The following is a 25,259-nucleotide window of genomic DNA, read 5'->3' as shown; positions in this document are numbered from 1 at the left end:
CCAGTGTCTCCAAAGCATGAGTAGAGCACAGAGAGCACATGTTTTTTCCAAGACCAGGTGAGTCCTGGCTGAGAACAGAAAATGAGGTGGGAATGTGTCCTGCAGGTTGTGGCTGCTGACAGCACATTTTCCCAGAGGCCAGCATGGCCCCCAGACTCCTTCCACACCCCGTGCATCCACCTGCCACTTTGCACAAGTGGACTCCAAGGCCTGATTCTGGAACTCTCCTCACTGGAGTTTCATTGCTGAGGGCAGGGAGCCCGGGACCACAGCTCTCCTGTCCACCCCACTCCCCAACGGGGAGCCCAGGGCCCGGCTCGCAGAGGAAAGAACAGTCACAATCAGCATCATCGTCTTGATTACTCATAATAACAACGTCGGCTAGCAGGTACTGCTAGACTTGATTCAGCACAAGGTAGAAATGTGTTATTATCCCATTCTATAGATATGGCAGTTGAGGCACAGAGAGTACCGGTCAAACTCCTGAAGTCATAGATCTGCATGAGAGCCTCAGTGAGGAGTGATTTCGGGTTTCTCTGATTCTGGGCCCCATCCCTCAGCTCTGCTGTCTCTGGTAAGCACTCTGTAGGTACAGGTTGAATGAATGGTTAGATGGATAGATAATGAGATGATAGCCTGGCAGAGAGCTCCAGGCCTTTTACTGGGCAAAAGGGATCAGGGGTGAATGAGACACGGCCCCTGGCCTGTGGGAACTCAGAGTCTAGCGTGGACGACAGCCTTACAGTTATAGTGATAGTAACAGCCATCACCTGCTATCGCAGAGATTCGGGAGGGAAAGTGTGTGAGCACAAACCTGAAAGAGACCACCTCTGCCCGAGGGGACTCCTGGATGGCTTCACAGAGGAGGCAACATTTGGCTTGTCTTAAAATACGGATATGAGCTTGCAAAGGGGTGAAGCAGAAGCAAGGCAGAGGTAATTCAGAGGAATGGAGGCCTGAACGTCACTCAAGGGTGCAGGAGCAGCGAGAAGGTCTGGGGGTTGAAATGCGGGGTCCCGAAGGGGTACGTGTACCCCAATGTTTATAGCAGCAATGTCCACAATAGCCAAACTGTGGAAAGAGCCAAGATGCCCATCGACAGATGAATGGATAAAGAAGATGTGGTATATATACACAATGGAATATTATGCAGCCATCAAAAGGAATGAGATCTTGCCATTTGCAATGATGTGGATGGAACTGGAGGGTGTTATGCTGAGTGAAATAAGTCAATCAGAGAAAGACATGTATCGCATGACCTCACTGATATGAGGAATTCTTAATCTCAGGAAACAAACTGAGTGTTACTGGAGTGGTTGGGGGTGGGAGGGATGGGGTGGCTGGGTGATAGACATTGGGGAGGGTATGTGCTACGGTGAGCGCTGTGAATTGTGCAAGACTGTTGAATCACAGATCTGTACTTCTGAAACAAATAACGCAACATATTTTAAGAAAAAAGAAAAAGAAGAAGATAACAGGAGAGGAAGAAAAGGGGAGTATGTCAGAGGGGGAGACGAACCATGAGAGATGATGGACTCTGAAAAACAAACTGAGGGTTCTAGAGGGGAGGGGGGGAGGGGAATGGGTTATCCTGGTGATGGGTATTGAGGAGGGCACGTTCTGCATGGAGCACTGGGTGTTATGAACAAACAATGAATCATGGAACACTGCACCAAAAACTAATGATGTAATATATGGTGATTAACATAACAATAAAAAAATTAAAAAAAAAAAAAAAGAAATGCGGGGTCCCTCTGAGAGTAGTGAAGGAAAGCGTTTTAAATAATCCAGAGTTGAGGGTGGGGCTGTCAATGATCGTTTCTGTTTTTCAGAGAGACTCCTCGGGCTACAGTGTAGAGGGGGCCAGAGCAGGCAGAGGGAGGTAGGCGGAAACTGATGTGAGGGCAGGAGCCAGGCTTTGCAGAAGCATAGGCTCTGCTTTCCAGCGGCGGGAGCTTGGTGCACTGCCGTAACCTTCCTGAGCCTCCCTCCTTCATCTGTAGAACGGGTATCAAAGCATCATGGGCTTGACAGAAGGTTCAAACGCTTCCCACGATGCTTTGGACCTAATGAGAGCCCGATTCAAGGAAGTAACTTACTATTAGTGTTATTTTTCTTTTTCACATCTAGATTCGTCAGCAGCAAAGCTGGGCCAGCAAAAGTCAGAAGTGAGAACAGAAGTTCAGGAAGAATCCACAGACTGGGTGACTAGCAACAAGTGGGAAGTAAGCCAGAGGAAGAACAGAGGAAGACACTGGGTTCAGGCTTGGAAGAGTGGGTCTACAGGGCAGATACCGTGGGTATAGTCGGTCCCAGGTCCCTTTATCCATGATAAGGAAGTCCATCCTCCATAGCTTTGCCCATCATGCTGCTTGGCTCCATGATTTAGTTATGCCTTGCCCATGTTCCCATTTCACAAGAGGAGTCTAAATCTTTCATCCAAGGAGGTGCGCTCGATATGGTTTTCTCACGAGCCATTTCTTCCAAAGCATTTCATTTCATGCTTTTTTAATTCCCCTAAATGTCTAACAGCTTAAAAGCCCGTTCACAATGGGAAAGTGGTTTTCACAGAATGATCAAACTGCGGAATGAAAGTCTAGAATCTCGAGCCAAACCACAGGTTTGTCTTCCCTCCGAATGCAAATCGAGAAAACACTAGCTCCACCAACTCAATACTACATCATGTGACTTTGAGCAGTGTCTCCCAGTTCAGGTCACAGAACTCTTCTAAACACAGTCAAGAATAAGGAAGCTTTGATGTTACTCCAGAAGGCTGTGAGACAAAACTGCAAATGGAAGCATCATACCACCCAATGACGACAGAAATCAGGGCAGTCTCAAGTACAAAGAGCCACGAGGTATCTCAGGGCTGAGCTGAGGGGGTTGCCCAGGGCCCTCGAGGGGCAGCAGGTAAACTGTGAGCTGGACACCACCAGCTCCTAGTGTCACCTCTGCCCCTAATTGGTACACAACCTTGACCTGCCCCTCCTGTCCTTCACCTATAATTCGGGGCCAGCCCACCCCCACGCCCATCACCTCTCACTCACACTTGCTGTGGACTTCGGGTAAATACCCGGTGCAGGTTTCCTCCTGTCATTAATTTGCTGAGAAATTTTCATCTTGGGTGGGTGTTGAATTCGATAAAATACTTGATTGGTTATACTGAAATGATCACACAGAGTTTTTTCTTTTCTCCTTTAATCCATTAACCTGGTGAACTTTGTAAATGGATACTTTAAAGTTAAACCAACCTTATATTCCTGGGAAAACCTCAACCTGGCTGTGCTGTACTTTTTAGTAATTACTAAACTAACTAAATTAACTAATTTAGTTAGTAATGTACTAATTATTTTATGGATGGCCAAGTTATGTTAGTAATATAGTGAACATCTATGCTCACAAGAGAGGGTGAACTGTAATTGTTCTTCCTCATACAACTTACATCTGGTTTTGGTCAGGGTGGGCTGAGCTTCATAAAATGAGGAATAGTCCTTAGTTTTCTAACATCAGGAATAATTTGTAGATGAGACTGCGAAAATCTGTTGGAGCTCACCTGTAAAACTATTGGGGTGCGTGCTTTTTTGTGTGTGTCAGAAGATTTCTTGACTGCTGAGTCAATTTCTTTCATGGTAATAAGACTATGTACAGACGTTTTCTACTTGAGTCAATTTTGATGAATTTTCTAGAAAGTTTTCCATTTCCTTTCAGTTTTCAAATTCATCTACACAAAGTGGTTCATAGAGTTTTATTTTGTAAGACTCTACTGCATGTATAATTATGTTGCTTTTTATTATTTACTGGTCCCTTATCTCTATTTCATATGGTCACTCATGTCAGAGTTTTGTGTATTTTATTAGCCTTTTTTTTTTTTTTCAGAAAATTCGACTTTTCACTTTACTGATCTTTTCTATCATGGTTTTGTTTGGTTGGTTTTTGGTAGTCTTTTTCTTATTTTATTTATGTGATCTTCCTTCCTTCTTTCTACAGACATATTTGTCATTGTTCCCCTCTACCTTTTAATTGATCTTAATTGTAAGCCTTTCTTCTCTAATGTAAGTTTAGGGCATTAATTTCCCTTAGAGCTAAAAAATGACTTTAGCAAAATCCCACACATTTTAATATGTTGTATTTACATTATTTTGATGTTCTACATTTTAAAAAATTTCCATTATCATTTCTTTGACCAATGAATTATTCCAGAGTAAGTTTTAAAACTTTCAAAGTGTGGACTTTGAGTACTAATCTTTTCTTAGATGGATTCAAGCTTAATTGTTCTTTTTCAAAAAGGTGGTCAAATAATATTGTATAACTTAATTGTTTGTAACTGTTCCAATGTGTGCTGAAGAAGAATATGTATTTGTTAATTGCTGGCTATAAAATTCTGTGGGCAGACATTAAATACAGGTTGACTAATGGGTTAATTAGTCCATCAGAATCTTTAAATGCGTCTCATCTGATCAACCACAGAAAGAGGGGTGTGCTAAAATCCCCCACTACTGTGACAGATTTATCAACTTCTCCCTGCTGTTTTGTCAAGTTTTCTTTCATTATTTTGGGTAGTTTATTACATACATGCAAGTTTAGAATCGCTCTGCTCTCCATATGAATGAAAATTTTAAAGTCATTTCAGTACTACCTTTGATTTTTAAAATGATTTCATAAATCACTGTTTTATATTCTATACTGATGATCTGAGCACCTAACATCTTTAGGGATTTTAATCTGTTGGGGTTTTTGTTTGTTTCTCCTATATATATATGTCATCTTGTCTTGCTCATGTGTTTGGGGACTTCTAATTTTAATTGAGAACTCATATTTGGGTGAAATTAATCTGTGAAAATCCTGAGTTGCCCAGATTGAGAATATTTTTCTCTGGAGAGGATCTGCTTTAGCTTTGGCCATGCACTGGAGGAGTCATCCATCCTAGAACCATTTTAATTTAATTTATCACCTTGAGAGATTTCCTGACAGGAGAGCTAAAGTATTTTGGGATTCCTTCCTCATACCAACAGAAGCCTTTGACTAGAAATTCTCAGGGGAGGGACGCCTGGGTGGCTCAGTCGGTTAAATGTCTGCCTTCGACTCAGGTCGCGATCCCAGGGTCTTGGGATCGAGTCCCGCATTGGGCTCCCTGCTCAGTGGGGAGCCTGCTTCTCCCTCTCCCTCTGCTTGCCGCTCCCCCGGCTTGTGTTCTCTCTCTCTCTCTGACAAATAAATAAATAAAATCTTAAACAAAAAAACAAAACAAATTCACAGGGTAAACTCCCCTCCCCCCTCTCCGCTCCCCCCAGCCCTCTGGAGCAGGACCAGAAAAAGACAGATTTCCCTGTCAAAGGTGGCTCCTTTGACAGCAGGTGGCTTTCTCCTCTCACCCCTCCCTGGGTGTTCTACTTCTTCAGGGCACCCCCAGTCTCATCTTCTATTCCCTCAAATGAACCCCAAATCCCTGGGTTGCAGATTTCAGTCTTCACCCCAGGATCTGAGCCTCTGGATTTGCTCTCCCCGGGATATCCCTGGCCTTCAGGGATTTTCCACATTCTCTTGTGAACTCACAAAGCATTAAGATGTAGGTTTATTTTTATTTATCCAGCATCTGAATGTTTTGTGGGAAACACCAACGTTTCCGATTCTTTCTATCCTTAAAAACATTTGACATAATGCAGGGTGCAAAATGTTTATGGGAAAAACAGTTCAGGACTCTTCAGAACCTCATGTTATTTATGACTTTTAAAAAAGGAATGATGGCAACCCCCACTGGCAAGATCAACGGGGATAGTCCATGAAGATGACCTAGTGAGTTGAAGTCAGAAACAGACTGCACTCCGCTCCTGGCATTTATTAGCCACATGGACTTTACAAAGAACTTGACCGACCACCTGCCTGAATCTCAATTTCTCTACCTGAGAACTGAACATCATAGCAGGACCCACTTCAACAACCCAGCTCGATAATTAAGTAATATCATGTGTGACAGAGAGCATAAAGGTAGAGCAGCAGAAGATTGCTACTTATAATCCTTCGTGCTTAAAGGGGCATTTCGAGATGTGTGATTAAGAACAATTAATGCTTACCCGAGAGTGTGTCCATTCACAGCCTGTTCATGCTTGGCTGCACGTACTTGGCACCCAGTAAGCATGGGTTCCTTTTCCTCTCTAGAGGAATTATAATAACATATGAAGTTCTAAAATCAACTCATCAAGGACCTAAGCTTAGTCCTCAAAACAGTTGATTCTGTAGCTTCCGGTTCATGATTATACCTCTCACACCTTGAAAAAAAATGCAGCATGTAGGAATAATGGTAATAAGTGCAATTATAAAAATAAACAACAATCCAGTATTTCATCGCATCTAAGGTGCCATTAACTGAAAGCCATGCTGTTTTTACAGCTCTATGGATGGCCATCCTGGTGTTGTTGATGTAAGATGTGCCCCGTCTCGGGAATGCTAAAAATGTTAAAACTCAAAAGGTTTGCTTCTTGGGGGCAATGAAATCGAGCTGGCTTGAGCTGTAAGTAACCTCCCTTAGTCCTCCCTGTGGCCCTGCAGTGTAGACAGGGCAGGCGAGCACCCACTTGACAGAGAGGGAGCCAGGAGAGCTCACGAGGATGAACCCACAAGCCCACAGGTGTGGCGCAGGCTCCATCCCTCTTCCTTCCCAAGCCCCGCACTCACCGGGCTGTGGGACCCCAGGATCTGCTCGCAGGCCAACTTTGTCAGGGTCTCGGACTCGCTCAGCTCCTCCAGGAGCAGGTCCTGGAGGCTCAGGAGGGCGGTGTACGCCCACAGGGTCGTGGCCATCCTGGCCGCCTTCTGGAACTGCAGGGAGACAAGGGACTCTGCAAAGCGGGTCTCCTGGGCCTCCAGCTGCTGCACGCGTTCCCGAAGCAGTTCTGCGCGGACCTGGGGGGAGCAGGCCAGAAGCCAGGCTGGTAAGTGGGGGGAGGGTGGCAGGGAGAGAGGTCGGAACAACTACACCCTGCTAGGCTTTGCTGTGGCGGTCACTCTCTCAGGACTCGGGAAGTCCTCAAATACTCACAAAGAAGTGTGCTGGAAACTGCAGGGTGTCACTTAGGACCACCCAAAGGGCATCTCTGGGTTTCTGGAGTCTGGTGTTCACTTCATACTTATCACTCTCGAAGATAACAGGCAATTCTGTGGCGACCCAGTGAGAAATCCCTCAAGGTTCCCCATCTGGAGGATGAAAGTTCAACCTTCCTAACACAGGCTCCGATCCCAGCGGAGGCTGGCCTGGGAAGTCTGGTCTGTTCCTCTGCCACCCCCACCCGCACCCCTGGGACTCCACCCTTCCGGGCCACTCTGGGCCGGCCGACTCGCCATGCTCGTGTGCCTGCTGTCAGGGCTCCCCACTGTGGCTGAAATGCCCAGCATTCCCGTCTTCCTGAAGACCTCCTGCTTGCCCTTCAGGTCCCTGGTTCCAACTACTCTCTCTGAAGTGTCCTTACTGGGCACGTGTTTGTCACTCTCTTCTCCGTCCGTCCTACGTTCCACGCTCTTCTCCTGGGCTGGCCTTCACCACACTGTTGACCCTGCCAGGCCACAAGCCCTTCCGGGGAAAGGCCCCACGCCCAAGGCTCTGTCAATTCCAGAGGAGGGAATCCGTCCACTCCCCTCGGTCACACAACCAAGCAGTTCATTCTGTCATCTGTGTGTTTGCTCTGTGATCACCACCTCTTATACTTTCTCCAGAAAAGTTGCCACATGAACAATGGGGTCTAATCCTTCTCGAGATGCCACCACCTGAGCCCCTAAAGGCAGGTCCCTGTAACTGTGCACCCCCTCCCCTCATGGGGAGCTCAATAAACCACAAGCCAAAGAGCAGCCTGCTCAAGCACATATCCTGGGGAAGGCTTTCATTTAATCTTTGGAAGTGTGTGGAATTTCGATCACAAAACCAAAGGTAAAAGCAACCCAAGTGTCCACTGACAGAGGAATGGATAGACACAGTGTGGTCTATCCGGACAATGGAATATTATGCAGCCTTCCAACAGGGGAGGTTCTGACACTTGCTACCACACGGACGAAACTAGAGGCCATGATACTCTAAGTGAAATAAGCCGGTCACAGAAGGACAGACACTGCAGGATTCCACTTACGTAAGGTACCTAGCGCAGTCAGATGCATAGACAGCAAGCAGACGGTGGGTGCCGGGGGCTGGGGGCCGCAGACGTGGGGAGTGAGTGTTTCATGGGGACAGAGCTTCGGTTTCGGAAGATGAAAGTTCTGGAGATGGGGTGGGGGTAGTTGCCTCACAGCGTGAATATTCTTCACGCACTGTACCATATACACAAAAGCAGTGAAGACAGTAAATGTCACCTTATATATATTTTACCCCAATAAAAAATATTGAAAAAGTTTGTAGAATTTTATTTTCTGCCATGTAACCTATTTTTATTTTTTTAAGATTTTTATTTATTCATTTGAGACAGAAAGACAGAGAGAGAGAGAGCACGCACAAGGAAGGGCAGAGGGAGAAGCGGGCTTTCCGCTGAGCAGGGAGCCCGATGCAGGACTCGATCCCAGGATCCCGGGATCATGACCTGAGCCAAAGGCAGACGCTTAACTGACTGAGCTACCCAGGCACCCCATGTAACCTATTTTTAATCCCACGTTTATCGTCAGAGGTTTGGAAGGGGCCGATATACGGAAGAATATTTACATGAAGTGGAGGCTGGCAAAGGACGACGACCCTGTGTCTCCCAAGGCAGCACGGCCTTCCTGTGCCCGTCTGTGTGTCCCTCGGAGAAGTGCAAGTCCCAGTTTGAAAAGCTCAGATTTCGTCTCTACAACCTGACCTTCAGGAAAAACTCCGGTGGGGGGAAGAAGGAAGAAGTGCCCCAAAGAAACACACAGATGGCTTGTCAGCTGGGGAAGAAAATTCTGTCGGGGGCAGGGGGGGAGCGCGACAAGCACTTTTTGGAGAGGCAGTGCCTTCAACAAGCTTCAGAGAACACAGAAGAGCACCAAATGGCATGTAGGGCCTGCAAAGACACATGGTAGGGGTACCTGCATATTCGGTTCATGGAAAAGCCCACAGACATCAGGGGCCAGAGGCAACAATGCAGAGAGCTTTGGCAGAGGACAGCTGCTTTGGGAGATGGGCGCTCATTACCCTGCTTGAACAGGAACAAGAAGCCTTGTTCTCAAAAGGATGCTCTTAGACCCCAATCTTTCCCTAGCTTGGAGAACCAGGTGACAGCCCCCTGCCCACTGATGGGTTTCCATGGTAACTGCGGATCACATCTGGGCCTCCCGGGTGGGCCTCGTGGAAGGGCGGGCAGCCATCCTCAGTCTGAGGCATCCACACTGCTCCAACGGTGGCCCCACGTCCTTCCAAAACTGGGCGAAGCCTTGTGGGACCCCAAGAGCGGTATCTGATGGCCCCCTCACGGGGATGCAGGGACGCAAGTCTCTAAAGCGCTTCCCAGATCCTAGCAGTCTTCCTGCAAACACCCTTTGCCCACAGCTGCTTTCTTACCCCAAGGTTACAAACAAAGTATATTTATGCTTCATTCACCAATCCAAAAAATAATCAATGGGCACCAAATATGTATAATATACAGGAATGTGTGATGCACCGAGGGGATGGGGTGGGAGTAGAGAAGAGGCGCAGATGCATGAGACGTGGATCTGACCCTGAAGGAGCTCATCACTGAGGACCGAAGTAGGCTCTGACTCTGTCATGTACTAGCTCGTGACCTTGGGCAAGGCCACTGAGCTGCCGATGACTGTAGTTTCTCAACTGTAAAATGGGAATAATACCTCCTAACACACAGGATTTTACAAAAAGCTTTACTGAGGTATAGTTAATTGCCATACAAGACCTGCACGTATTTGAAGGCTACCAACTGGTAAGGTGTAACATTTTTGCCCACCCTAAGGCAACAGGAAGGGCCACAGCAAACCTCGGTAGAGTCCCTCAAGAGGAAGAACACGAGTGACAGGCAGGTGGCCAAGAGAGGGATGAGCGGTCCCCTTATCATGCATCTGCCATGAGCTCAGATTTCCACATCACTTCCAGGGGGGTCTCCACCCTCCCCACCGCTGGATGGGTGGTGGCCCAGATACTCTGCAAAGCTGAGCCCCCTGCAGGGATGCGGGGCAGAGCAAGGTGACTATGAGGGGATCTCGAGTTTCATTTCTGCAAATTCACACCTAAAACATGGGGGGCAAGCATAAAGCTTTTCCTACGTACTGTAAGAATCATGTGGACAGTGAAATTAAGATAAGAAAGTTTCCCCCAAATCCTTTCCTCTTCTTTGGAAAGTTTAACTTGTTAATTCCAGCACAATAAGAATGTGCCTCTAGCGAGGGCTTCCATCCTTGTCTAAAAAGAGCCCTGGGAAAGGGTACAGATTTGCATTTTTGTGACAGGCTTCGTTAAATATTCAAGCTATCTAAAGTAATAAAAATTCATTTTCAAAATAATATGCTGCTAAATACTCTTCTTTTAAATGGGAAGTTTCCAACCACTGCCTTACTCCTCTCTCTGACTCGCTTCCCAGTGCATTTCAAAAAATGTGGTTTCTTCTAGGTTCAGTGACGTCCTTTAAATGCAAATTAAAATCAACCTCTGTCAGCCAGCAGAGAATTACTGGCACTGAAGGAGTTCAAGACACCACAGCCTCCCTGCCCAGGTTTGGGAACAAACAGAAGCATGGGTGAGCCAGACAGAGGCCAAACGTCAGCTTTAACAGTGATGAGATCTACACTGGAGAACGCAGCCTGGGCGGCGTGGAGTGGGTGTCCAGATGACTACACACTCCCCCAGGCCACCGAGTGCAGCCCATGGTGGACAGAGAATAGGGGCCTCCTGGAGGCTGCCTGGCTTTGGAGGAGAGCTGAGGGAGCCGCACCGAGCATGCCCAGTGCCCTCTTTAATCCCACCAGTCAGATAACGCCCTCCTCAGGAAAAAGTAAGCAAGGCATGGGGAGGGGCCAGGAGATCGCTAGCCAAGTCGCACATGGAGAGAGAGTGGTCACATCAAGAATCTCACGTCCAAAGGCTGGGAGGAGCGGACTGATGAAATGCTCTTTACTAGGAGCATGCCCTTATATCCTCGTGGCTGGTCCCGGGACACCCAGATCAGTTTCACCCATGCTTTGCAGGATGGGTTCAAACTTGAAGGCTCACACGTATATATTTTTAAGAAATCTGAAGGCTGCGGTAATAATAGGCAAAATAGGCCTGTCTCATACTTATAGAAAAGGTCATTTGGTTTATCTTTTCAATAAACTAGAATATTATAAAAAAAAAATTGAAGGCTCTCTCCTCCATCTTGTATCAGGAAGGGAGTAGACTCAATAAATGGGTGTTAATATTTACTAAATGAAATACCACGCTGCTAAATAAACATTACTAGTGCTTACATTTAGAGATAGGAAAACCGATTTCTATGACGGGAAAGATACTACCACCCACCCCATCAGCTAGATAATCACAGTGCAAAAATCTCAAACAAGTCAAGGGTACTGCCTTAAACTAGTCAGCATAGTTTTGTTTGGTTGGTTTATGGTTGCTCTGTTATCTCTTACAAATAACATTGCCATTTAACTAGCTGTGTGACCTCAACAGCTTGCTTAACCTCTCTAAGTCTCCGTTTTGACTGTGGAAAAGATACAATAAAAGGACAGGGGATAATGCCCCCTATAGTTTCTGATACCTAATGAGACTCTAATAAATAGTAACTGCCATATTATGCCATTATTATTTTTATTATCATTATTATAATTAGTTAAATAGAGTCTCTGGGGATGCAGGAAAAATATGAAAATAATGGTTTGTAATATTGGGGGTTTTCTTTCCTCCTTTAAAAAAGCTTCCTCACTTTTAATTATAAAAATATATGCACAGGGCGCCTGGGTGGTTCAGTAGGGTTAAGAGTCCAACTCGATTTCAGCTCAGGTCATGATCTCAGGGTCCTGGGATCGAGACCCGCACTGCGCTCTGCACTAAGTGGGGAGTCTGCTTCTCCCTCTGCATCCCCGCCCCCAGCTCTCATGTTCTCTCTCTCTGAAAAGAAATACATGCACAATGTAGAAAAATACTGACAACAGAGCTTCCTGGCAAAAGATGGTAGATTTGTAATGTATATCTACTGTTTTCTTTAAGGCAGAATGGAAAGGTGGGAAAAAATGAGAAAAGAGAAAATAGCCACAAAATATTGAAAGCTGGAAAGGAGATGACTGAGTAGCAAAGGACTCAACAGATGCCCCAAAACTGAATTCTAAGCCAGAAATGGGGTTGGCAAAGAAGCAACACAATTTGTGCTGTGGGTTCCCGCTAAGCATCACAGAATGCAGGCACCACTGGAACTTGGACGTAAAAGCTGAAGGTAAACAAAAGAAGAGGTGGAGCCTCTAGGATTTTTGCCACCCAACTCCCCCCAGTCACAACTGAAGATTTAATCTCCAAAAGAGTCTCTGAACTTGGAGAAACTAGGCTCCATATAGAACAGAGGACTCAAGTGACACTTCACATCCATACTTCTAAAATCTCAGCTTTCTTCCTCTACTTGGTTCCTCAAATGTGGACAGCCAGTTCTTTACCATATAGGCAGGAGAATGGTCTTATCTTGGGACTCCAACCAGCCTTAAAGAAAGATCCTAACATTGGGGTTCCCCAAGTAAATGGCCTAGCCCAGTCACATCAGGGTGAAGGTCACAGTCCACAGGCCCTGCTTATAGGCTCAGAGACTCTAAGGAGCTTTTGAGTACTTTACTCTTAAATATGAGCAGACCAAGGATGACCACACACTGGGGAAAGCCTCTAATGAATACAGAGGTAACAACAAACATGCAGAATTAAAAAAAAAAAACACTTTAAAAAACAATGTTCTCAGAGTTACAAAAAATAAAAGAAGATAATTTCCTTAAGAAGAGAGCATTCAGAGAGGAAAAGAAGCTCTTCATAAATTAATAAATGAAACATAAATGAAAAATTCAATTAAAAGTTTGGAAGATAAAACTTAGGATACTCCCCAGAAAGTAAAACAGAACAAAAAACAAAGAAAAGGAAAATAATGCAAAGAAGAAAACAGATAGATAAGAGGTCCAACATCTGAATAATTAGAGATCCAGAAAAAGAGATAAGAGAAAAGAAGGGGAGTTCATAATCAATATAACTAAAGAAAAATTCCAAAACTGGTCAAACTACCCATCAACGATGGGAGCAGAATGAAAACATTTTCAGTCTTACAAAATTTCAAAATATTTAAATCTCCGACGTGCCCTTTCCTAAGAAACTAACATGTGTTTCATTAAAACAAGGAACAAATCAGGAAAGAGAAGGATGAAGGAATTTCATAGCATGACCCCAAGATGGCAGCTGTACGTAAGGTATAAATAACAACATCCAGATTGGGGCAGAGCAGATGTACAGAGAGAACCCCTAAAGATTATGAAATTAATAGAAGGCATGACTTGTGTGGTGGTCCTGACAGGATATTTGGTCAAATGTCAGAAAGTGTATTGAATTACTGATAAGTACACAGAAAAGTAATCAAAAAGAAACCAAAGGGCAGCATTAACTCCAGGAAAAAACAAAAAGTTATACAGAAAAATGAATCTCAGTTTTATATGACTCAGATATGAACAATATTTAAATAATCATAGTAACAGAAATCTCAAATATACATCTAATATAGTGAGGAAAACAGAAAACGCTGTTTCAACCTGTTGCAGGTTGAAAGAAGAAAGACAGCTAAATCATATTTCCATAAAGAAAGGTGAATAAATAATACCCAAAGTAAAGAAACCAAGAAATATCAAGACAAGCATGTTATTTGGTAATATGGAGGTAAATGCCAAAAGATCTAGCTAAAAAATTAGAAGTCATTGCCTCTGGAGATTTGAAAATGTATGTATGAATGGTTATAGGAGTTGCTCTTTTTTAGCACAAACCTTGTAGAATTATTTGACTCTAAAAGAATGCATGCATAAGTTTTATAAAAATGAAGAGAAAACTTTTAAAAATGGACAATGTAACAAAAAGTTACTACATTCAAACCGTTAAAAGAGAACTGTGGTAACCTTTTGGTGTGCGAAAGGTAGAAGGAAGACAGATTAGAAAGGTAAGGCCTTGAATGCCACACTCAGGAATGTGGAATCTGTTTGGGGATGGTGGGAAGCTATGAAACTTCCCTTAGAACAAAGCTTCAGGAGACGACTTTGACAGATACTGCCTCAAGGGATAAAACAGGGGCAAGAGCAGACATAAAGGGAACCATCTGGAGGCTTTCCCAGTCTTTCTGGATGGATAGATTTTTCTCTCCCCTTCCTAAAGTGCCTTCCCTGTCAATGCACCTTCTCTTCTAAGCTTTAGAAGAACCTGTGCCATGAGCATTTTCTCTTGTCACGTCATCGGAAAATGAGCACATTATTCTCATGTTTAAACTCTAGTCACTTCTGAAACGACAGAGTGTGGAGAGCTGTTCCTGACAGCAGCGCCAGCCACCTCTGTATAATTGCTGCGGCAGCTGCGGGAACACAATAGGATGCACGGTCGATTGCAGTGCAGGAGTTCCACTCCTGAATGAAGGGACTGCTAATGAACTGTGTATGCACGGCATGTCATGAAACCTGGAAACAGTGAATGAATAATGAATGGGTGAAGGGATATAGTGGCAGACATGCCACCCAGACAGAGGACAACATCATTAAAATAACACCAGAAATGATGGGTGAGTAGGAAATATGGTCATGTCATTTTCAAGTTCATATTTAAATGTTCCTAAAGAATATTTATGAGAATTTTATATATATTGTGTGCAAAAACAACAGCAGAGCACATCAAAGATTAGCTGAAACATTCCCTTCATTTCTGGATCCATCAACTCAGATCTGCTAATGTGACACAAGGACGGGCATCAAGAGGCCTGTGCTTTAGGCTCTACTCACCCACCTGCCAGCAATGTAACCTTGGACAAGTCTCTCCACCTTCCTGAGTGTCAATTTTCTCATCTGTGAAACAGAACGCTCATTATTGCTCCACATGTCTCACTACAGAGTAGAGAAGGATATATGAAGAGGATCCAAGATCATTTGAAGTATCAAGGGATTGAAAAGAACATAAATGTCCATTAGTTGAGGGCTGGCTACATCATTTAAAGGTCACACATATCATGAAATATCATGCTGCTGTAAAAAGCCACGAGGAAACTCTTATGTGGTGACATGGAAGGTCTTCAAGTTTCAGTGTTAGGTAAAAAACAGAGACAGAGAGAGAGAGAGAGAGCGCAGATGTAGACACAAAGAACTATTTCTACTAGTTGGAAAATAAAAAAAATGAGTCCCATAATTTGTGCTGTGTATTTGTGCTTTGTGGATTGGCCTAGGCATTGGAGCAAGAGGAAGAGATACACTCCCAGTCCTGGTCAAGGCATTCAGCAGGTAAGACCCTGGCCAGGCACCATTTTGAGTGGCAGCCCTCCAGTCCTACCGATCTGATCAACTGTCCCAAGCTGGTGAGAGTCACCTGGAGGTCAGGGAAGAAGCCTGAATGTCCCTTCCTCAATCAGGCACCCACCTCTGAGCAGCCCTCCTTGACTGCCCTCCAGGAGACAATAGTGGGACTGACATAACTGACCCTCGTAGGGCGACTCTGGCCACCAAGCCTACATTGGACCCTCTGCCTTGTTGAGGTGTCTAGTCCCAGGGCCCTTCAGTTCACAGAAATCAAGCCACTTCTTAGTGGTGGTGGGGACTGCAGCCTTAGCTTCTATCTCAGCAGACTGAGACAAGGCCCACATCCCCTACAGCCAAAGAGAGCAGAGCTCAGGAAAGGAAGAGTGACCAACAGAGACCTCCTTACAGAACTAAAAATGAATATGTTCCCCAAAATATTCTCTACAAAGTGCCTAAATCTTACCAATTTTGCCTCAAAGGCTGAGCTCCTTAGTACAGCCTCCAAGCCTCCCCATACCCTAGCTCCTACCTGCCTCTGAGGCCTCCCTTCTCCATACCTAACAGAAAACAACCTTTCTGAGGACAAATCAAATATCTTTCAAAACAGAACTGTTATAAAATCAAAGGTAAGCCACAATAAATTCCCAAGCATTATTATCATATATGCTTTATTCTCTGACTAAAATATAGCAAAGTTACAAATCAGTAACCAAAAGAGTTTTTTAAAAAAGGATAGGTTAAAATTCAAAATCAATGACAAAAGTGTAGGTAAAAAATTTCTACTTCTGCCCATGATGGAAGAACTGGAAGCAGACTTACTCTCCCTCCACCAGAAAACCAGGTAAAGTACAAGATGCAATAGTTTCCAGATACTGGACAAGAGGCAGCGCAAGACTGGGCTACCCGAGAAAGGAAACAGACAAGGTGACCCCACAGCCACCCTAGCTTGCTGCTTGGATGTAGTTCCTAGGATGCAACATTGGATGAGGATCCAGGGGAAGCCCAGCAGGTGCACCAGGTTAAGAAAAAACAAATCAGAGTTTGGGAGGCCACTGTGTCTAGAATTTGTGGGGCAGGGTACCAAAGAGGAGGGAGCTGCAGACACAAGGAGAGAGAACGCACTCCAAAGACCTACAGGGGTGTCCTCAAGTCTTTGGCTAAGTGCTGGGCATGCTTGGTAAAAAAAAAAAAAAACTACATCAGACCAGAAAAAGAACCCAAAAATCACAGGCAGAGCAATTGCCGGAGATCACACAGAGCTGGGAAGAGTCAGTGTTCCCATCAGGCAGAGTGAAAAAAGCACACAGGCATCAGGGAGAGTCCTCAGAAGGGTACTGCCTCAGTAACAGGGATACATTAGCCCTCAACTAAAGGCAGCTCTCGATCCCGCCTAACAAAACTTAAAAGCATGTCTTAAAAGGGTAAAACTAATCCCAAACAACTCCAATCCATGTCAAAATTCCAACACAATTAAAGAAAATGCAACAAAACCCGGGACCCAGCATGTAAAACCTACAATGCCTAGCATCCAATTGAAAATTACCATGCACACAAAGAAGCCGGAAAATAGGATCCACAATCCAGAGCACAATCTGTCAGCAGACGTGAGAGAGATCACGGAACCAGCAGATAAGGACGGGGAAACAGTGATAAGAAAAAGAAATGAGGTAGTGGCTTGGAAGGGAGGAGACTAAACTGCAATTCTTTGCGGACAGGATGCCTGATGACCCAGAAAATCATGAGGGCCGGTAGATGAAGCCTCACGACAGCCCTAAAAGGCGGGTGCTGCTATTATCCACATTGGAAGCATAAGGACACCAGGGCACAGAACAGTTAAGAAGTTCACGTCACACGGCTGGCAAGTGGCCCATCTAGGACTTGGACCCAGATGTCTGGCCCCAGACACGGAATAAGGCAGTCTAGAAAGACTTATAAATAAAAACTGGTAACATTTCTTTACACCAGTATTGAGTAAGTCAAGAATACAATTGAAAATAGGTTACCATCCACAACTGCAAGCAAACCTATAATGTATCTAGAAATCACCACAAAGAAAGACCTTATGTATAAGGTGACCATACGGTTTATCGCCAAGTTGAGAGGGAAAAGGAGGAGCGTTGGAACTGTCCCAAACAAATTGAGATCTATGGTCACCCTACTTATGGAAACAACTGTTCCAAATAAAAAAGAAACATTCCACCTTTGGGGGGATGGAATGATAATTCTCAAATTAGCCTGTAAATTTCAAGTAGTCACAACAGAAATTTAATTATGAACTTGATTAACTTACTCTAAAACGTATATGCCCTCCAGACTGTTCCAGGTTTAAAATGATGCATCTGTGAGCTTACGGTGAGCTCATCAGGAGGCCTGGCTGTCCCTGGCTGAGTGTCCCATTTCCAATCACAGGCGCACCCCAGCCCCTCAGGCAGCTGCCAGGGACCAGAGCAGAGTCCTCATTCCATCAGCCTCTCAGCTATGCAGAAAAAGAGGTCAGGCAGGAAGCCCACCCTTGTCTGTCTGTCTGTCTCTCTGACTCAGTCACACGACTCTTTGTGAATCAGTCACACGGCCACTCATGCAAGGTGGAGTGCAGATCAGCCCAGTGGATTTCCTGTCTGAAAGCAGGATGCGAACCTCCAAATGGCTGATGCACAAAGTGGCCACTCGTCTGAAACTGTGACCATCTCAAGAGCAGAAACCGAGACTGGGGACCAGCCCAGAAAAGGCAGTCCAAAAAACGTTCCCTAAAGGAGGACGTGGAAGGAGACAGAAGGACAGCAGCAGGACCAGAAGGGCAAGGGAAGAAGTCAAAGAAAGCGAGGGGATGCGGGACGGGCACGGGAGAGCCCCCTCGGGAGGCTGAGCCTTCACACAGTCTGAGCTCGCTGGGTCATGGCACCGTGATGGAAGGGTGTGGGTGATGGAGGCAGGTGTGCCTCGTTCCATCCCCGGCTCTAGTGCGTGCTGACGGTGTGACCTCGGGCAATTCTCCCAACCTCTTCTGACAGAAGAGTCCAGATGAGGCACGTATCAACCTGGAGTGGAGGGTTGAAGGGATCACGGACGTGGGGTCTCATAAAGAAAGGAGACACCTAGCAGGTGCCTCCAGTGTGCTTGGCAGCCCCAGCAGGGAAGCCAGAGTCCCTTCTGGGGCACCACACTGCCAGCCAGATGGAGGCTTTGCCATGGCTCTCTGACCCAATCCCTCGCTCCAGCTACGTGAGCCCTGAGGCACTTCCGCATCCCGGAACATGGTCACACTACTCTCAGCTGCTGGCATGTAAACCCGGGGCTGTCATTTCCCTCTACAATTACCCCGGAAATGAAAAATCTAAACGATTGTGGCTCGAACGCTAAGACAACGCAATCGATCAATTTCGGGAGGAACGTCAAAGCCGTTGAGTTGAGAGTGTGTATTCTATTGGCACTTGCCACAGTGAGAGAGCCAATTGTGAGGATGGCCTGTCATTAAAAGGTTACAGCTGACAAATGCCTTTTGTCTGCCTCCCTCTGGGTTCTGGCACACACACGGAGCTGCTCCATCCTTGGAAAAAACTAGCACTGCAGCCCATTGAAAGCTAAAAGTGCCTTCCTGTCTGCTCCTCACAAAAACCCTGTCACTAGGGGGTTATCAATGTCACAATCCTCATCTTATCGATGTGGGAGCCAACGCATGTTTGTCCCACACTGCATGACCATGAGAGATGACCACATGCGATGAGAATATTCCCTGTCAATCCCGACTAGAGCATTTGACGCAGAGGCAGCCTGACCACAGGGAGCAGAGGGGGACCTTTAGGTTCAGGCGCTGGAGCCACTGCTGCCTGGCATACCTATTACACATAAGCCATATATATATATATGAGTATAAAGTATTAAGCAAGGTACCTGGACTCAGAGGCACTCAAAAGCAAACAAAATAAACGAGCGTTCGGCATCAGGGAAATCCAAATCAAAACCTCAATGAGATACCACCTCACACCCGTCAGAATGGCTAAAATTAACGAGTCAGGAAACAACAGACGTTGGCCGGGATGCGGAGAAAGGGGAACCCTCCTACACTGTTGGTGGGAATGCAAGCTGGTGCAGCCACTCTGGAAAACAGTATGGAGGTTCCTCCAACAGTTGAAAATAGAGCTACCGTATGATCCAGCAATTGCACTACTGGGTATTTACCACAAAGATACAAATGTAGGGATCCGAAGGGGTACGTGCATCCTGAGGTTTATAGCAGCAATGTCCACAACAGCCAAACTGTGGAAAGAGCCAAGATGTCCATCCACAGATGAATGGGTAAAGAAGATGTGGTATATATACACAATGGAATATTATGCAGCCATCAAAAGGAATGAAATCTTGCCATTTGCAATGACATGATGGAACTGGAGACTGTTATGCTGAGCGAAATAAGTCAATCAAAGAAAGACATGTATCATTTGATCTCACTGATATGAGGAATTCTTAATCTCAGGAAACAAACTGAGGGTTGCTGGAGTGGTGGGGGGTGGGAGGGATGGAGTGGCTGGGTGATAGACATTGGGGAGGGTATGTGCTATGGTGAGCGCTGTGACTTGTGCAAGACTGTTGAATCACAGATCTGTACTTCTGAAACAAATAATTCATTATATGTTAAAAAGAAGAAGAAGAAGAAGATAGCAGGAGGGGAAGAATGAAGGGGGGGAAATCGGAGGGGGAGACGAACCATGAGAGACAATGGACTCTGCAAAACAAACTGAGGGTTCTGGGGGGGGTGGGTGGATGGGTTAGCCTGGTGATGGGTATTAAAGAGGGCACATTCTTCATGGAGCACTGGGTGTTATATGCAAACAATGAATCATGGAACACTACATCACAAACTAATGATGTAATGTATGGTGATTAACATAACAACAAAAAATTTAAAGAAAAAAACCTAATGATGTAATGTATGGTGGTTAACATAACATAACATAATAAATGAATAAATAAATAAATAAATAATAAGTAAATAAACGAGCATTATTCTTAATAAAGTACTGTTACATCTTAAGAGGGGAGTGAAGGTCTTAAATCAGTGCAAAGGACAACAATGAAATGTACATCACCCCTAACCATGCCAGTGCGTCCTCGGGAGCTGGGCGGAGGGCTGGCCTTCCACCCACGTGAAGGGTCTGGCTCCTGCTTGGGACAAACACACACCTCACATGGAAACGACAGAGGTGAGCCCAGGGCAGGGCAGACTGCTGAGTCTGGCTGAGGAAACCGTGGGGGAAACCTTCTCCAGCAACATCCACTTAAGAGTCGAGAGGTTTGGCTCACAGACCTGCAGGTGTGGGAGGAAATGCCCCACCCGGCCCCCAGGCGGGTACTTCCTCTGCAGCTCGGGCCCCTCTATACCCCTCTCCCCTGCTGCTCCTTGGTGAACCTTGACCATAGCACACGGGCCAGGCCAGGCCCAGCTCTGCTCGGGGGCTACACTTCTTTGCCCCCTCCAGGGAGGCCGCCCCCAGGAGCCCCAGGGAAGGCCATGATCAGGTGGCTGAGTATTTAATCCTGGGGCTGCTCAGCAAGCCCATCTGGCTCTCATGCTAATTTCTATCTTCGGTGCTAGCCTTTAGCAATGAGAAAGAGGAGATGTTCGCCTCTACCCGCCCTGTCTCTGTCTTCCTTCTCAGTTTTACACAGAACACAGATAAGGGGAGGGGGTGCTCCTTGTTGTGTCCCTGAGACATCCCAGCCTGGACCTCGCCCGGCATAGGCTCTACGGCTCCTGGCCACGTGATGCTTCTGTGTTCTGAGAAATACACCTGCGTCAAACGAGTACAACACTAGGGCAAGGACAGGGACAGGCAGTAGGAACAAGGCGGCAGCTCTGAAAGCTTGATATGTCCGTGCAGGGAGCACGCTTCTGGGGAACCTCCCCTTTCCTGAGTGCTGGGGGACACGGCAGGCACCCAGGCAAAGGTAACATGGTGTCACCTCTTCAGAGAGACCTGACCCGACTCTGCTGCCTACAGTCCGTCTCACGCCCCTCACCCCTGTTCCGCGACTGTCACATCATCTCCTTTCATTTCCTAAAGGCGCTGATCACCATCGACGAGTGCTTTCTGTCCGTCTCCCCCAGCCATAACGTGCTCCCCATGAGAGCGGGGCCAGAACTGTATGTCACCACTGTAGTCCCAGAGATCATGGACACCGTGCCTGCCACACTGCCGCCTGCTCAGAATCCCAGGGCGGTGAATGCGCCATGTGGGGTCGTGTTAGGATAAGAAAGGACAGGGCGGAGGAATGAGCGGGAAGAACTGGGTGATCCGGGCCGGCTTCTTGGGAGAGGGGACACCTGAGGACAGAGGCAATTCCTCAGGACAGCCGAGGACACGGTTCATTCATTCAGGTAAGGGAAGCCGGCAAGGTCCACCCGGGGAGAGGAAAGATCGGGGACAGCACTGTGCTCATGCGCCACGCACTCAGGAACGTCCGGTACCGCACGTGTGAAGGCCTCAGCGCAGGGCCAGGGCCGTCCGGGGAGAGGGAAGAACGCGGACGGCGCCGTGTGCTCATGCGCAGCGTGCTCAGGATCGTTCAGTATGGCACGTGTGAAGGCCTCAGCGCAGGGCCAGGCGCCCCCAACGCCGCGGACATTGCAGCAGATGTGAGGCCCGCAGGACGACCCAGATCCGGTGGGGAAGCGCAGAAGGAGGGTTGCAGACAGGACGGTGGAGAGGCCTGAGGGGCATGGGTGGGTCCCAGCTGCAGGAGCACAGCCGAATAGGGTGCCTGGCCGAGATGGGCAGTCCCCTCCGCGCCCTGGAAATGGGGTGGCATCAGCCCTGTGTGGGCAACGAGATCGGATAAAGCAGAAGGACTGACCTTTTCAACCAGGTCTTCAGGGGCCTGCTCCTCAAAGAGCTGAATTTTGTCTTCAATGCACTTCCTCAAAAGGTCTATCTTGCTTTTACTCTTGGAGCGCGGCTTTCTCGCCTTGGACTGCTGCTGGCGGGGGCAAGAGAAAACACCGGCAGGAAAGTGACCACCTGCCGGTCTGTGCATCCACTATGTCTCCCAGAGCCGGGAGGAGCCCGAGGGGCCCCTGCGGCCCCCAGAGCTCCAAGTTGTCTTCAGCTGGACAGCAGAGGGGGAAAGATGTACGCTTGCCTCAACAAGCTCAGTTTGTGGGCCTTCGGTCCACCAAAGGGAGAAGGATTCCAGCTAGCAGAGCCAAAGCTTTGCCGCCAGACAGCACAGCCAACCCGGGTCCTCCTCCTCCCAGCCATGGGACCTCAACCCATCAGCTTCTCTGAGCAGGGGACCCGACTGAAGAGGTCCCTGTCCTAGTGAAGCTACACGGAGCAGCTCTCCCTGCTGGGGCCATCAGACTCCACCACCACCTGCACCTCTGCTTTCGACGCCGGGCCTCAGGAAGGGAGCCAGGCTCAGCCAACCCCTGCCAGCCCTTCTGAGCATTTCTTCTGCAGGGTTTTTTTTTTTTTTTTTTTTTTTTAATTTGAGAGAGAGAGTGTGTGCAAGCATAGCAGGGGAGAGGGAGAAGCAGGCTCCCTGCTGAGCAGGGAGCCAGACATGGGGCTCAATCCCAGGACCCCGAAATCACAACCTGAGCCAAAGGCAATCGTTTAACGGTCTGAGCCATCCAGGTGCCCCTCTTCTGCAGGGTTATCAAGCGAGCACAGTTCACACTTGGGGCAAGTATATCTGCTCCTCTGAGGTAGAGTGCAGGGCCAACTCTTTCTAAACCAAGCACCCTAAACAACTTTAGAATCAGGAACTTAATTCCTGCCAGGATTGGCCCTTGATCAGTTCCAAAGCAGGGGAAACACACCTCACTTTACTTCTCTGGAAATATCTTTATTCATTGTTCCAAAACATAAAAAAAAACAACAACTTCGCTATTTTGTCCCTTACTCTCTAACTACCACCATCTTATAAATCCTGCACTCTTCCAGGAACAGAAAGAGAAAAAACCCTTTTTTTTAACATGGAAGAACATAAAAACTTCTAAGTTGTTTCTGCATCTCGCTGTTTTTTATTCAATACGGATACATCTGAATTTTTTTTCTTCCCCTAAAGGAAAACAGTGGGTTTCAAGTCAGAAAATACTAGCCCCAAGCCCAGTTCCACCACCCCCTGCCTGCCTTAGTTGGTCCACTTTTCCTATGCTGGTGGGTTTCTCTTCCGCAAAATGAGCAGAGAAACGTAGCCCCTGGCACTGCTGTGAACATGCATAGGATCACCTAAGCTTAAGCGCTTTGAATATGTGTTCAATCCCAACATAATATCACCTCCAGGGAAGCCCGACATCTTGCATACATTTGGTGGTTGGCCAGCTCATTCACATGCACTGCACACCTACTATGCGCCAGGTACTTTCTAGGTGCTGGGGACAGAGTGGTGAATGGGTCAGGGACACAGTGAGCAGGCTGAGAAACCAGGACATTTCAGTGATCAATTACATGAAGACATGGACCACAGCCATATGATGAATGCCTGGGGAGGGGGGTCTTCTGGATGGGTGCTCAGGGTGGACCTCTGCAGGGTAAGTTGAGCCGAGGCTCGAACAGACCACAAAGAGCTGGCCCTTGATATTCTGGGGAAAGCATGTTCCTGGCAGAAGAAATGGCAAGTTCAAAGGCCATGTCTTAGGTTGGGTTCCCCAAAGGCAGAGCCAGAGATGGGATTGGCGTGTGCATGGTTTCCTGAGAGAGGAGCTCGGAGCAGCATGTGGGGAGTCAGGGAACCAGATCAGGAAGGGGAAAGAGCCATGCAGGGCGAGGGTCCCAGGAAAGTCTAGCCTTGACTGCTCCATGGGGGGCTCCGGAGCAAACACGGCACCCAAGAGTGGTCTGCCTTTGAGGCACATAGGTGCTCAAAAAAGGCAGCTGTCCATCATCACGCTACAAGGCCTGGTGTGAGAGGCTCCCTTTTCCTAACCCACCTGAGTGGACGTGAGCATCCTCCTCGTGCCACTTAAAGAAGGGGCCAAGCTTTTGTACCCTGAGTCGGTCACTGGGCGTGGCTGAAGGAGCAGGAGGGAAAGAAACCTCTTGGGCCACGGGGTGCCCATCTGCCCCGGGGCCAGGCCCAGAGGAGGGTGCAGGTGTGAGCCATGAGTGGCTAAAATGCAGGGCCCAGGAAGGGGGTCTGGGCTGGGCACCTAAAGGTTAGGACAAGCTTGGCAGTTCCAGGAGTAGCCAGATGCTGGTATAGCTGCGGAGCAGAGAAGAGATGAGCCCAAGGTGGGCGGCGGGGTCAGAGCCCACAGCATTAGGGGTGGGAGATGCCCTGTGTCTATAATCAAGGAGCGGCCGGGACAAGCCTCTTACCTGCAGCTCAGGGGCAGCCAGGGCCTGGTCCAGCCTCAGGAACTCTGCTTCTCGCCAGGCAGTCTGAAACTGCTGCAGCAGGACACGGGCCCGGATTTTGGGCAGAGCCAAGCTCCTGTCCATCTGAGCGAAGCAGCCGTGAACTTCCTGCCTCATCCTGAGCAGCTCCTCTTCAGACAGGGAGAAGGCTGAGGAGCAGAGCTTCCTGGAAAAGCGAGCAAGAGAGGGAGGCAAACCGTAAGAGACTCTTAACTCTAGGGAACAAACAGGGTGGCAGGAGGAGAGGGGGTGGGGGGAGGGGGTAACTGGGGGATGGGCATGAAGGAGGGCACGTGAGGGGATGAGCACTGGGTGTTGTGTGCAACTGACGAATCACTAAATTCTACCCCTGAAACTGAAACTAATAATACACTATGTTAACTAAATTGAATTAAAAAAATTTTTTTTAATAAAAAAAGGGGCACCTGGGTGGCTCAGTCAGTTAAGTTTCTGCCTTCAGCTCAGGTCATAATCTCA

At 47.2% G+C, this 25,259-nt stretch overlaps 1 protein-coding gene across 1 annotated transcript in view; it reads right to left on the bottom strand.

The window, feature by feature from the left end:
- EVC2 (EvC ciliary complex subunit 2) overlaps window positions 1-25,259 on the bottom strand; it is a 117,295-nt gene that overhangs the window by 10,446 nt on the left and 81,590 nt on the right. The window contains exons 14-16 of the mRNA XM_073891417.1: window positions 24,744-24,948; window positions 22,276-22,398; window positions 6,673-6,900 (exon numbers count right to left, since the gene is read on the bottom strand). Coding sequence (XP_073747518.1) covers window positions 6,673-6,900; window positions 22,276-22,398; window positions 24,744-24,948 — 556 coding nt within the window. The remainder of the gene's footprint in view (window positions 1-6,672; window positions 6,901-22,275; window positions 22,399-24,743; window positions 24,949-25,259) is intronic.

Source organism: Callorhinus ursinus, unplaced genomic scaffold (genome assembly GCF_003265705.2).
Source record: "Callorhinus ursinus isolate GAN/ISIS: 27379988/994484 unplaced genomic scaffold, GSC_fseal_2.0 scaffold4, whole genome shotgun sequence".
NCBI lineage: Eukaryota > Metazoa > Chordata > Mammalia > Carnivora > Otariidae > Callorhinus > Callorhinus ursinus.
The sequence above is the reverse complement of the archived record's forward strand: the minus strand, read 5'-3'. Positions and strand labels throughout refer to the sequence as shown.